This window comes from Folsomia candida, unplaced genomic scaffold (assembly GCF_002217175.1).
Source record: "Folsomia candida strain VU population unplaced genomic scaffold, ASM221717v1 Fcan01_Sc016, whole genome shotgun sequence".
NCBI lineage: Eukaryota > Metazoa > Arthropoda > Collembola > Entomobryomorpha > Isotomidae > Folsomia > Folsomia candida.
Window position 1 is genome coordinate 1,498,928 of NW_019091208.1, and position 15,260 is coordinate 1,514,187.

At 38.1% G+C, this 15,260-nt stretch overlaps 2 protein-coding genes across 2 annotated transcripts; both read left to right on the forward strand.

Moving 5' to 3' along the window:
- The first annotated feature begins 2,482 nt into the window (after positions 1-2,482).
- On the forward strand, positions 2,483-4,674 carry LOC118437820. Its single transcript, XM_035857210.1, has 4 exons — positions 2,483-2,617; positions 2,693-2,802; positions 2,896-3,345; positions 3,412-4,674. The coding sequence occupies exons 1-4, from the start codon at positions 2,499-2,501 to the stop codon at positions 3,552-3,554; spliced, it is 822 nt and encodes a 273-aa protein (XP_035713103.1). The 5' UTR covers positions 2,483-2,498; the 3' UTR covers positions 3,555-4,674.
- Positions 4,675-6,108: 1,434 nt separating this feature from the next.
- Positions 6,109-9,132, forward strand: LOC110856623 (sushi domain-containing protein 2). The gene is made up of 3 exons (XM_022105115.2): positions 6,109-7,968; positions 8,085-8,547; positions 8,633-9,132. The coding sequence occupies exons 1-3, from the start codon at positions 6,109-6,111 to the stop codon at positions 8,800-8,802; spliced, it is 2,493 nt and encodes an 830-aa protein (XP_021960807.2). The 3' UTR covers positions 8,803-9,132.
- The last annotated feature ends 6,128 nt before the right edge of the window (positions 9,133-15,260 follow it).

Consider the following 15,260-nt stretch of genomic DNA (forward strand, 5'->3'; position numbering starts at 1 on the left):
CGTAGGACAGCAAACGTAGCAGTACTGGCTTGGTCACCTAGTTTGGAATGATAAATCCCAAATGTCAAGTTTATTCTGAAGGTTGATTTTTAATAGGATTAGCAAACACCACCTTTATTATATAATCCTGTAATATATTACTGAGAATTGAGTTTGGGTGTAGATTATGGAGGATTAGGTTCATGTGGATTATGGAAGATTACGTTCCGGTGGATTATGTAGGATTACGTTGCGGGTTTTGTTTGCAGGATCAAGTTCATGGAATGACAATGAGAGTTTTATATCCCATTGAACGTCACAAGTCAATAAAACCTGTTGAAATTTGGACCTACGCACATTACACGTAGCCACCACGTTTGACTAATCCCGCAAACGTTATGGTTACCAAATTAATCCCCTAAACACCTTGTGTTATAATTATGTTTGTATACCAGAGCAATTATAAAATCCTGGCCTAAGAAATTTGGTTACACATGCTAAATTAACCACGTGATTTATTGCCTGCTAATATTTGTTGAGTTGGGCGTCATTCCAATCTGCTTCTTCTCGAGTGATCTGCTTCTTCTCGGGTGTCAAAATATAGCAAGTCGCCACCTAATCGTGCCTCACAATCCGCCCTGGCAGTGGTCCACTCAGCCTTTAAATACATTTTTGTATACGTTCCATGTAAAACTTTATATGAAAAAATTTATATTGATATCTCAATACCGAACTAGTGCTGACAAAATAGTCGAATTCATTGTAATTCGCCAAGACGCCGACCGCTCGGTAGGTGCCAATGTGAATTAATTCTAGACCAAAAGTATCGCATGGAAAAATATTTTAGGAAATTTATCAATTTTTTGGTGGTTTCCTCAATTTGGATAAGTTACCATCATTAGTAGGGGCTGCGGAGGTGCTGGCAAGGGCAAGGCTAAGTAACGCCAACATCATTATGTTATTAAATACGTACATATTAGAACCTTGAATGATTAAAAATTCTTCATCAAACCTTTTCATGTTAGGAATGTTGTCGGAAAGACGGGGATAATTTTATTGAAATTTATTACCCGGATTAACCGGTAAAACAGCTTTCTCATGTAATTTGGGATGATGTGTGTAGGTATTAAAATTATTTTCAGGTTACGGTGGGATTGGATTCCGACATAAGTAGCTTAACAGGGATTTGGGAGTTACGCATAAATATTTTGGCTGGTGTGCAAAAAATTAATATCAGTCGGTCATCTTCAATCACAATTAATAAATTAAAGGCGTGATAAGATAGATGTTATGTTAAATCAAGTTGGGTTTTAGTGTCATAACACTAAAATTCACTGCGCAATTATTTCTATGATTAAGGTCATGTGAATGCCGTCCTTCAGAGGTTACATAATTTGCGTGCCAGTATAATTACGAATACCAGGAATAAAGCTTAAAGCAATCAATATTTGTGAATTCAAGTTCGCATAAATTATTACTTTAAGCCTTTCTGATATTAGTGCATAACACTACTGACACACAAATTGTTTAATCTGTTTCTGAAGCATCATTCCGCTTTTGTATGCTGACTGACCGACATTAACAAACCCGCCATATTATGATAAAAGTTGGTTGCGATAATCTTTTGATCTTTTCAATACAAAGTTATCAAACGGTTTGGAATTGACGTCATTTATATGGTCAGATTCAATTTGGTGGATTGGCTTACATTTATAATTACGGCTTGATCAATTTATCTGATAATTATCTCTCAGAAATGTAAAAAGCTTTGCACATCCTCGCTCCAGAGCTGTATTATTTCAGCAACCGGGCTGAAAACAACCAATTAAGATGAAACTACTTTGGCTATACGTTGCCTTTCTGATCTTCGAAAGCAGCTTGGGGCAGAATGAAATCAGCGATTTTATTACTTCAACTGCTACCTGTACACCTGGTAAGATTTCCTCGCTTTACGTTACAGAATTTTTAAGAATTTTTTTAAACAAATACTTTTACAAATACTTACAAATAAGGTTTTTTAAAGAAATACTTATATAACTCTTATTTTGAATCTCTTAGACAATTGTGTGAATAACTATGTTCGAGGAAAAATTTACGAATTTCAGCGATGGATTATTGACGAGGAGGGAGATGAGCCCCTGTATTTTCCGGAAGAACGGACTCAAAATGTTCGAACAATGTTTTCTGACACCAATATCACGTACAGGTTAGTCATAATGGGTATGAGTATAATTCGCGATTACCAGACTGGGGATATGTATTTGTAACTTTTTCATTCCAAATCAGATCGTACTAAAACTTCATATACCGATATCGCATCTTAGCGTGATTTAAAAAACCTAAACAAAAATTTAAACATTTTTCCATATTTTAGTTTTTGTATATATACATATTTTCTAACATATTTTAAGTTGTTTTTGTACTTTATACTTTTGGATTTTATACTTGTCTCAAATTGACCAACCTTAAAATTGTGTACGGATTTGTTCCTAGATAACTGCATTGATACATTCTATAGAATGGAGTTGCAAAACCTAAACTCGTACGCCGTGCAGAACGGGATTGAACAGATTCCACTCCACAGATCATTTTCCAACCGAACGCTCACCACAACTTTCGACTTAGATATCACATACAGGTAAAGAAGATAAGTTTAGGCACAACCACGTTATTCTATAGTAACTCAGGCAATAATTTTATTTTCCATTTTCAGCAATATTACCGTAGACAACTTCTGGAATATTATAGGAAATCCAACAATCGTTAACGATTTGGCTGGTGGGTCGTTCTATTCGTATTTGACGACTGATGTATTACTTTCCGGTAAAATCGGTTCTTAATTACCAGACCTTCATGCATTCGATATAAATCAGTATTTAGAAGTAAGCTCATTCTAACGTTTGTTGAAACAACCAGGAACATTTGTAGCAAATGGAACCATTCTTGGTGTGCCTACGTCTCAATCGGGACGATGGAGCGGAAGGATACGAGCCACTTCATACTACTTCTACCAATATACTCTAACGGGAGATTTTGTTGATCTTCGTTTAAATATTCCTGGTAATGGAGGCACTTCATCACCATCACTCAGCGGGTTCACAGCGGATCTCTTCAACTCTTTGCATCCACTGAAACAACCATTTGACTCGCTTTTGCAGACACAATTGTCAGCTATTTATTTAAATAGTTGGAGACTGGATTTGTTCCCTTACTTGACGGATTTCTTCAACGATAAACTGGGCATTGCTAGTTTTCAGCAGCTAATAACGTCGCAGTTACCTACAACTTCGCCGGCTGTACCGCTACCGACCACTCCTTTACCTCTTATAACGACCACAACACCGTCGCCATTTCAATGTGAAGCGGGTAACAAGCTACATAAATATTGCAACTTTGTAAATAAGATATTGTATATGACGCATTGTTCTCTAGATGGTTGCTTGTTGGATTACGTCAGGTTAAAGTTCAGTAGGTTTCCGGATTGGGTTGACAGCGCAAATCGTGACCCCCTAGAACTTCCTGGGTCCTACAGGGTACAGTTTGCAATTTGGGATATTGATCTGTTTTTGGAATAAGTCTCGAAAAAAATCAAGTCAATCAATTTGAACGGTCAGCTAGCAGAAACTAATATATTTCCAATGTGTTATGATTCCAGGAATATAACTGTGTACGGTTATTTGCCTACATTCTTCAATTCTACAACGTCGATTACCTCTGATTGTTTGAGTGGAACAATTACGATGCAAACTCGTTCCCCAACACTTCGAATACATGGTAGTTAAAAAACATACTTGCATAAATTCATTGAAACTGACGAACATAAACTGCTGTCTACTCCTCTGTTAATTAGTCGGTGCAATGTTTTTTAAAGACGTTTTTATAAACAGTTGCTGCTTATAGAGTGGGAACGATTTTCTAATTTTTTTTACGAAACACAAGATTTCTTGGCTCGCCTTTTTTAATTGATTTTTCTAGAAAATCCGAAAGTTGTTAAAATTCAGGTTTTATAGGCCTCACTTTCACCGTAAATGCGATCGAACGCTTGCGAATAGATCAGATAATGTTAAATGTAATCTTTTATCTGATACTATGTATATGCAGTTTTCAGTTATGCCAACTTGCATCTGAACCTGATCTCAAATTTGCACATCAGATAATTTAGGAATCTGATTATAACTTTTTCTCATACATCTGTTACCTGAACAGATATTTGAGAAATTTTTAGTGAGATATCAGATTTTTACTTATATTAACAGTACTCATACCTGTGCAAGTGAATTTGCCTTCACTCAACTTCACTCATTTTCACCTCGAGCATAGTTGCCCTTCACTCCCCTCACTCGCGTGAAGGAGGGCTGAGTGAGGCTTCACTCACTGACAAATCCCATTCTCATTCCTTCATTCCCTTCACTCCCTCATTCCTCTACAGAGGGGTGGGACAGAAGAAGGAGTCACTTTGCCTAAATTTATTCCGGCCTTATTATTCGTTTGTGAAGTTTGGTAATTGGTTCAGTGTGAAGCCCTTTAGTTTATCTAACGAGCCTCAGTCGCTTTTTCCAACCAGTCATGACCTTTGACACAATTTTCAGAGTGATTCTGCACCACTCGTCCTGAACACTTTTCCAAAGTGCATCAAAACGCACGCGTTTTCCTTTCAAGAAGGCTCTGTTTTAAGTACTCGAATCCAAAAAAAAACATCGGATTGATATCAGAGGAACTAACGAGAGTTTCTATAGTAGGAATAATTGTTATACCCAAACTTTTTTTAAAATCCTTCGTGTAGGCTGATATTTTGTGAGAAATAAGTTGGGATGAGAGCATGATCTCGGGATTTCCTACGAGTCACTTGCTGTAGGTCATTGTGAATGACTCTAGAAATGTTCTACTAACGTTTAACATTTTCGCCATGCAACTTTTAGTTGGTGGATTTACCGTTTTGGCGAAAAATTGATTTTCCGGATAAACTTTTTGGTTCAAGCGGATCTTGGGTATCCTTTCCGTGGGGGTGGAGCTCTAACCGCTTTTTCCCTCCGCTTGATTCCAACGTTTTTAAGTACATTAGAAACGTACTTTCGATCGACGATAAATCCATTTGCAGCAAATTTTCTAACAATCGCTCTCTGGCTCAGTATGTCTTTGGAAAACACTGTTGTGCGTGCCTCGCACTCTGGGGGGTGCTGCAGGGGCATTTTTAACCGTAGGGAAAATCTGAATAGTGCTAAATTTTCGTTAACTATCTGGGTATGACATATGCAAATTTTGAAAATGCCGCGACTGTGCATCACACGCCACCCCTAAAATTCAAGTGGCTCCTTCTTCTGTCCCACCCCTGTAACATCACTCATTCCCCTCACTCAGCTATTTCCCTCACTCTTTATTTCATTCAATTAAATCCCTTCTGTCGTCATAATTTAAACATTTTGGCGCCATCTAGTGGGGCAATGTGAGACTGGGCTGGGGCAATATGAGACTGAGCTGGGGCAATGTGAGACTGAGTTGGGGTAGTGTAACACGAGGCTGGGGCAACGCGAAAATTTCCTGGGGTGAAATAAGACTCGCTATTTTCATACGGCCACGGTAATTTCAGTATGTAAACTAATTATCTACCCTATATTCCTTCGCCCTTCTTCCCCGGAGACGAAGGAGTGAAAAAGATGAAGCCTTCATCTCCTTCACCCTTCATTCCACTCATTTCTCGTCTCAGCCTCCCTCACTCACCTTCACTCACTCGAACAAATTTTTCAACTCCCTCACTCAGCTTCACTCTCCTTCACTCCCTCATCGTGAATGAAGCCTCAATTTCCCTAAATTGAGTGAAGCTGCACAGGTATGACAGTACTCAGATATCTGAACCTATGTTAGATCAGTTTTCAGGTCAGATATCTGTTTCAGGTGGGACGATTATAATCTGATCTGGTCTGATTTTTTAAAACAAAAACTTTATGTTATGAAGAAATGAAGGAGAATATGATACATGTGAAGACGGACATTTGGTTTCCTAGTAACCTGGTTTCACTGCTTAACTACACCTATTGAAAATAGTGTATTTTGATACCAATAGGAAAGTATAACTCAAGAGGGACCCTAGAATAGTATTCTTTAACAGGCAGTGGGGATTGGAGTATGAACATGTCTATCACCTCGAACTTAAACATACTCTATAGAATTGATTCCGAAGGGTTCATCTCTGAGATTCAAGGCAGATTTGATACACGGCTGAACTCTAGGAGTGGAGTAATTTTTGAAAATTTCATTGACCCAGACGCTTCCCTTGCTAAGTTATTACTGGACGATATAGCTGTACGAGCGTCCACTTTAGTTGCAACCGAAATTCAGACTTTCACCAGGTTCATTACCGACTTTATGGATATCCTCCTGACGGAAATCAAGTTCTACGACATCATTACTTGGCATCGGTACGGAAACACGACCACAGATCCTCCGGTTGTTTGCTCCAGACAAAACTCGAGATCCTCTATTTCTGTAGGCAACTGGTATGTCCCAATTTTCGGTCATGCCCCTCTAACCATTCGGGGCTCGCGACTTGACATTTTGAAAGGTCTTGAATGTCGCTTTGAAGACGTTTCTACCATTGTGGTTCAGGCCACCATTCAAAATTTAAGTACCGCCTCATGTGAAATTCCATACCTGCACCAAACGGGTCGGATCCCTGTTGAAATTGTTCAAGTTTTTCCTTCAGGTTGCGATCAAAATTTTAAAGAAACAATTTTCTCTGCTAAACCTGACGACATTAATACATCCATGGACGCCAAGGTGGCTAACGATGGTAGAGTAGAGTTAATTTGGGACGCCACCTACTTTAAATCTTCTCATTTACAGTTGCATTTGGCAGAATTGTTGGCAGACCAAGGCACCTGGCAATCGCGTGGAATTCTCGTGTCATCTATAGTAAACTCAGGGCAGTATTCCGGCTATCCAGAAAATCCCTCCATTTTGGCCACACTGAAATCCGGATTCGTTCTATTCATATCTCCCCCAACAGAAACCACTGCCATCTACTCGGATGTTCTCTACACAGGTTACGGCAAAACCAAGGAATACTTTATTGAAGTGTGCCAATCCTGGTATGAAACAGATCCCGGCCCACCCACCAACTTAGAACCGTGTCCACCCCTATTTACTCAGGCGTTAGTAGATCCCCGCTTTGAGTACGAGTGGGAACTACAAAATCCTGAGAAGATAGAATTCTACCACTCGGGTGCTCAAAACTCGTTCCGGCAAGTCATCCCAAATTCGAATGGAGCCGGTTCACAATGCACCTACAAAGATGGAACACTCCTAATTGGGGCCCCTGGTGGTGGGTCGGCAGACTATGCCTCTCCTAATAATCGCACGGGGTTCATATCTCACCACATTTGGGACGTATATCCTTGGTACATCTGCTGCGGGTTTAGCCAAGACGCACAATCCTGTCGAAAGTACTATGAGCGACGTCCCTCAGACGATGGGACAGAATACGTGCCCCCTCCACGACCTGGAAATGGAGAAGGTGACCCACATATGACAACCTTTGACGGAGTTTCCTATACTTTCAACGGCGTGGGTGAATTTTTCATGATCAAATCCAACAGCGGTGTCAAAGACCGTGAGTTTCAAATGCAAGCGCGCATGACTCAATTCGTAGATACTGCTAGCGGTCAAGCCCGAAACGCTTCTGCTTTCACATCCTTCGCCTTCCGTGAAATCAACAACAACAACGAACTGCTCATCCAGCTACAAGTTACCAGCGCCGAAGAGGCAGGTCATGGACTTGTCGTCTTGCTCAACCAATCCCTGCTGGAAATTCCACCCGGTTTCAGGTACCAGTCGGGAAAACCATTCGTTTCCGAAACGCAAGTCGATGGTTCTATCTCCGTGTATTTTGACTCGGAAGGAATTATTAGCACCGTATTTGTCAAATTCAGCACTGGATTCAGTTTCAACATAATCTCCACGGGGTTGGGAGCCTTAAGCGTTATGAGTTTCGCAGTAAGTGATTTGTCCGGTCAGGGTTACACTGGCCTGCTAGGCTCATTCGACGGAGTCCCAGAAAATGACTTTACCTCCCCGCTGGCGTCGCGTTACCACTCAATGCATCCTTACAGGAGATCCACAATGAGTTCGGAGTGCAATGGAGAACTACAGCGGCCCAATCCATTTTCACTTATGACTTTGGAAAAACCCACGCCTCATATCAAGATCTCGGGTTCACTCCAAACTTTGACGAACCTAGTCCCGAGGACTTCCCAGAAGCTGGTGAAGTTTGTGGGAATTCAAAGCAATGCCTGTACGACTACGTGTCGACGGGTAGTTTGGATTTCGCCAAAAACACGAAACAATCCCAAGATGACTTTGAAGCGGTTCAGGATACCATCGATGAAATAGTGACAATGTGCGACCCTCTACAAGCACCTAGCGATGGCTGGTTTTCGGTTGACAACTATCTTGCCGGCTCTGTCGCAACTTTCTACTGCAATCCCGGATTTGTCGTAGACGGAAGCCCATCCGTCGTTTGTACTGACGATGGAACATGGGACAAGAGGGCGCCGATCTGTGTAGAAGAACAGGGTAGGCAACACTAAAACTGTGTATTTTTTATAAACTCTATTATGGGGGCTTTGATTCATAAATATTACCCCCCCCCCCATTTCAGGCTTTGACTGTTCGGGCCGGGAGGATGGATATTACGCAGATGTTACAGACTGCCGCAAGTACATAGGATGCATCAGGGAGGCCTTGAGATCATACACGTGCCCATTTCCAATGCTGTTCGACTCTGTGAGGTTCACTTGTGTTCCCGCGAATTCGGCGGTGTGTGCTTAACCCGTTTCCCCACTTATTACATACATATTACTTATTATTACATACGGTGCACGATTTTGTCCAAAGAAAATTATATTATTTTGTTTAAATATTACTTCCACCATTTCAATAATGTCGAAATACAGACCGGTAAACAAAACTTTAATCTTCAAAATCTATTATGTTCGTAATCCAACCCGGTATGTTCAAATTAACAGTGCATCTGCTCTGCTAAATGCAATTATGTGCTTCATTATTTTGCATGCAATTAGATTAATTGATGCAATGAGCCGTAATTTACTTAAATCGGATACATTAATTTAAATACAAATGTCGAATACGTTATTCACAACATCCATACATCACATTCTACATATGTAACAAAATTAGTTTAATTGTATTCAATCAATCGTAACCTAGATTTTATTAATACTAAATTAATTGTTATCTGTAATCAATTATACAATTAACCCGAAAAATATTTTAGCCAAACATTTTTTTCGTACATAACCTGAGATAATAACACTGGAGGAAGTTAGGTTTATTTATCTTAATTTATTTAGGCAATGACTCAAAAAACAATTAGATGTCGTGACAATTTTGGAATTTCCATTTAATAATCGATTTCTCATTTCTTACCTTATAAATATGTCACTCGTAACGGTCATACGCATATAAATTTATCGGGGATCCCGATTTCCGCAGCAATTATAGAATAGTTATAATAATTATGATTACCTTAGGAAAACATCCGGCCTAAATTACTTTCGCATATTGATTTTGGAAATACCATAAATTAGTTTCTCACCTACTTAAAAGACCTTAATTAGCCTGAGTAGGTATTTAAGACGCAATGTTTCCAGTCTATATAAATTAGATTTAAGCAGGGACGTATCCAACATAACCTCACAACCACTCCGCACCGACTTGTTAGAAATATTTATTTTTTTTAAACTGAGTAAAATGTTAACCAAAATCATATTCTTCTTTCTGGTTCAATCAATCTTCACATCGCATGTGGATTCTATGCCGTCTGACAGCGAGGCCGGAAATCTTGAGGTAAATTCCCACCGTCAACCGTAAAAATATTAGAGCCTTGGATAATTTTTATTCCACCAGATTTTTAATTGAAATCACATAACTTGAATTTCCAGTGTTTTAGTTAAATTCAAAAAATTATAATCCTCCCAACTTCTCAAAATTATACATTTTATTCAATTTGAAAAATTAGCTGGTAGATATTTTAGGAAAAAAATTGGTTATTTCATGAAAATCTTTTATAAATCATTTTTGTCATAAAGTGGTATCAAAAAACAGTTATAGGTAGGGGTGGTTCCATCGACCAAAAAGTACTGGAATTTCAAGTTATGGAGATTTCAATATATTTAGTTATGTAATTTCAATTAAAAGTCTAACAAATGAAATGACACCCTTAAGTCCTTTCTCTAATTAAACTCTAATTTTTTCTAGAGGGCACGACTCTACGTTGGGAATGAGTATGTCGAATGTGTCGTTTCATCCGATTGTTTCCCTTGTCGCGTCTGTGTACAGAATGAATGCATGGAGATAGATGACTGTCGATATGACTGAAGTTGATTCCGCTGACCACAATGAATGGCTCACATGGATTCGAAAATACATATATATTTTTAAACGAAGAATTTTTAATGATTTGACATATTTATGCATCTACACAATTCACAAAATTCGCAAATAAAAAATCTGCATTCATGTATCACATTTGAGCTGATTTAATATTTCAATCAATTGTTAATTTTCGTAGTCGGGGTTTTTTTAGCAAACAAAATATGTATGCAATACTTTTTGGTTAATAGGGTAATCATAACCTACTAACGAACATAACAAAAAATCTGTCTATGCGGTCCCCCAGTTAAAAATTACACAATGACAGTTTGTTATGCTTTTTATTTTTTCAAGCATGAAAGACAACACCACTTTCTCTCATTTGCAGAAAGTGCGCAAGTTATTTAATTAACTGGTTATTATTGCATTTGTATGTATCTGTTGCACAACGGTATAGTCATGGACTTCGAAAAATTCATCCTAAGTCTTGGGCATAAATAAATACAATTCATAAATAGATAAGCCTTAATTAAAAGTTATCATCTAGTTTAACCTCAAATGGATCTAATTTAACACTTTGTGTTATCTAACATGTATACATTCTTTGAACCATTTTTCAGTAATTCGCATAGTAGTGATAACAATCTTATTTGAAACATATTAGACCCCCGAGTTTTTCTAAATCCTTTTATATTTGTTAAAATACTGAGGGGAGTGTCCTTCCAGCAGCTCAAGTAAACATCTCACCAATGCCATTTTCTACAATGCCATTTCAAATTGTTCAATGGAGCAGTGCCCACTTCGTCTGCCACACTTTCAGCAGCCATCAAGCTGTAAAATATCCTGAAACCAATCATAACACTTTAAAACTGTCTAGTTTACCCATGGTTAGGGTTTTACATTGTCAACTTGTCATGACATTTTGACATGTCATAAATGTCAGACATTTATTTTTATTGACAATTATGACATTTATGAAAATTTGTCAAATTTGAAATTGTCAACTTTTCTGTCCTCATTGACAATTATGACATTTTCATTTTTTTATCTAATTTTTCCCAAATAAAAAACCATCATAGTTGGTATATTTTGCTTCTCAGCTACACATATTTCCTCTCATATAATTTTTTACTGCGAACGACACTGAAAATATTATATTGACGACTTTCGCTCTTAAAATTGCAACTAATTCTGTTTGTCTCTGCTAATCAGCTTTATTTGGAGCATTTATTTGGAAGAGTTAGCCGATTCCAGACATGTTGCTTCAAATTATGTTGACCTGAAGTCTGTGTTTTCCGGTAGTATAAAATATTGTTCGTTAAACATGAGAGCAATATGAAGCTTAGACCACTGGTAGTCTACAGAGTTTAGATTCATTCACTCGAATCCCAATACATAATTCATCCGGCAGGATATACACGAAGTTGCAGCCAGCTCGGTGCATATTTTCTAAAAGTTTCCAGTTACGACCAACTTGGTAGACTTAACTGCAACTAATTGAGATGTACCAATGCTTACAACGTTTAAACACTTACAGAGTTGTAGCCCGGCAGACTGAATCTTACTCAGCAATCAAATTGAGGGAACTATAGACAAAATTTATGCAGGCGGAAAAGAGGAAATTCCTTTAAAGTTCTTAAATGAACCTCTGAACGGTCGAAATTAAATTTGATATTATACTTAGGTACATATAAATCCGCATGGACCGCGATAAAACAAGAACATTTGTTGACTGGTTCAATTGCAATGAGAGAAAGAAGATTTATAATAGCTGCTACCAAGATTGCCAGGTCACGGGGCACATTGAGATTGACATTTATGACAAATGTCATAAATGTCCGTCATATTTGTCATAAATGTCATACATTTTGAAGCTGTGACATTTATGACAAAAAATTGACAAATTGACATGACATGACATTTATTCCGTTGACACTGACAATGTAAAACCCTACCCATGGTGAAATTATTTACGAACAAAATATGCTTACATACCAAGCAAAACATTAATCGTGGTGTCCAGGTGGGTTTGGAAACATGTCGTCAATGAGGATTTCTGATAACAGTAAAACGAACCGACGTACACTCGCAAGGGGTGCAACGATTTGGCAACTTTCTTCTCGAACCTAGTCCCATACTGGGTAACAGTCTGTCACAGAAAAAAAACTAACAATGGAACCTTCTTTCAAGCTATACAGGGATTGTGAAACGAGTTAAATATATCAAAAATCAAGCCAAAAATTAGGAGTCACATGACACTTATCATTCCGTTGAATGGCCCCTTTGAATACAAATATTGGCGGTCAGAGTTCGCACTCCTCCCTGGTTTTAGCCCCGTGGAGGAAAAAGGAAGAGAAAATTTGTCTAAAAATTGAAGTTAACTGCCAATATTTTTCTTCAAAAAGGACATTCAACGGAAAGATAAGTGTCACGTGGCTCCTAATTTTTGGCTTGATTTTTTGACATAACTCGCTAGTCGATCCCGGTCTAGCTTAAAAAAAGCTTCCGTTGTAAGATATTATACATATTTAAAACATCTACAAACTTTTTTGAACTGGGCCGAAATGTCATTCATTTCAGCCCCGGATTTGATACATCTTCCCTGAAATATCACTAAGATTCCAATCACTGCTTCCATCATGAGGAATAAACTCGGCTGGACGCTGCTCAGAAATCGGAAAACCATCACGTGACAACAGACCTGACCGGCTAGCAAGACATACTCGATGATTGGCCATAAAAAAGGAGCAGCTGTCTCGTTCTGGAGAATGTTAAGGATTTTGAGGGACGAAAACAATTCTAATCGCTGTGTGATTGGTAGGGTTTGAGAGGAAAGTTTCCTAAAAAACCAAAACCTAGGTTAGCCATGTTTTTAACCTCATTTAGACCAAATACATACGTCGTATCACGTATTTGAAAAAAATTCAGATTTTTCAAAATTTCCCAAAATGCGAGTGTTTCGCTGGCATCTTGTGGTAAACTGTGGAGTTTTTATCGATTTTTTTCTTCACAAATTATGGAATTTTCCCCATACCGATCAATGTTAATCCCTTTAACGTGTATGATTGACGACAAGAAAATGCATTAAATGGGGGACACTATAAGTATGTTGTGTTCATGGCGCGGGAGGAGAAATTCAGGAGTTTTTAATAAAACTCGAAAAACTGAAAAATCAAAAATTTAACATTGAGTTGTATAGGGAAATATCCAAATTTTTGGGAAGAAAATCTTCAAATTTAGCATTGTGTTGGCATAGGAGAAATCCCTCAAAATTTCAACAAATTTTAGGTCGCGGAGAGAAAATGGTGAAAATCAATGACCTCCTAGACACGACAATTGTCGTCCTTCCGCGTCATGACCACGATTTTTTAGGACGACTTTTGTCGTACACCCGAATTAAACCATTTCTTATAGAACGACATTTGTCGTCGTTAAAGTTTAAAGGGTTAAAATGTGGATTTTTCGTGATTTTCGGCAAAAAAAACTCAAAGTAGGAAACTGGTTTGAAATAAATATTGGACTTTTACAGAAAATCATGGAAATTTAATTGCTTGCTGCAAGATGTAGTTATGAATTCAATATCGTATTCCAGGGAATTTTTTTGTGGGAATTATGGTCTCAGTGAGGTTAATAAATAAATATTGAAGTATTTGAAAAATCTGCTCACCCATTTTCCACAATTGAGAGCCATATCTTATTAATTTGCATGTAACTATAAACCATCGAACCAGCCAGGCCGGCAGCAAGCGAACCGACAAAGTTCAGCCTCAATTCGTACAACAAGAAAAGCACGGCGATCACTGGATTATCATAAATTGAACGAGGTAGTAGCCTTGACCCCCAAAATCGACGTTGATGTCGGTCCCTAATTTGTTGCGGCAGAGTTCCAAGAATTGGATAAGATGAAGACAAGATTGCTGCGATGTAGAGGAAACGGGACAAGGCTTTATAGTCTGGTGAGAAGCGTGACCCACTAAGCTTTTCTAGAATTTTGGATGGAATACAGAAATTGAAAACTCAATTGCTTACAATGAGGTGTGAGGTGGTTATCATCGATCGAATTGTTCACACTCGAAAATAAGTGCACCGGTATTTTAGCGTTTTTCTCAATGGGCATGTTCTCGCACTTGGCGGAATTTAAAAAAGTCAGATAAACTCAAAATAGTTTAACTTTTCGAATTTTAACACGATTTCAAAAATTAAACCCAATTTCTGTCCATTTTTCAAATTTGTAACAATGTGATATTTTCATGCTACTTCTGAATTTGTGGAAGCCCAAAAAACTATAATTTTTTGAAAATTAAAAATTGATTTTTATATTTTCAAAGATGTAATTCTAAACACAAATTGGGTTTAATTTTTGAAGTCGGGTTAACATTCGAAAAGTTACAACATTTTTAATAATCCTGATTTTGGCTGAATTTTTTTTAAAATTCCGCCAGGGGCGTAAACATGCCGATTCAGGAACACGCAAAAATACGGGTCCAGTTCTAGTCTCGATCGGTGATAACCACCTCACACCTCCTCATTGTTAACAAATATTTTACTTTTCAAGTTTTCATCCAGTTTGACCACACTGTTGAAAAACATGCACCACTGTTCTCTTCTTAAGAACAGTTCCCAAGAAACTAGACACGTTCCTCCCCGACCCACAAAGTTGGCCAGTTCGAGAATAAGGTCGCGGAGAGAACCTTCGTTCGCCGGACGAGAATAAATTGTCCAAGCTCTGTAAGTACAATCGAGAGAAGTGACGAGTATCGTGAGGAAAATGAAAAGTAGTGAAGTCAAATTTTTCACACGCTAAAACGAGAAATTGAACCTTTTTAAAACCAAATTCAACACTAAAATTAAAAAAATTCATACCAGAACCTCTCCGTCAAGTATGAGTGGCACGG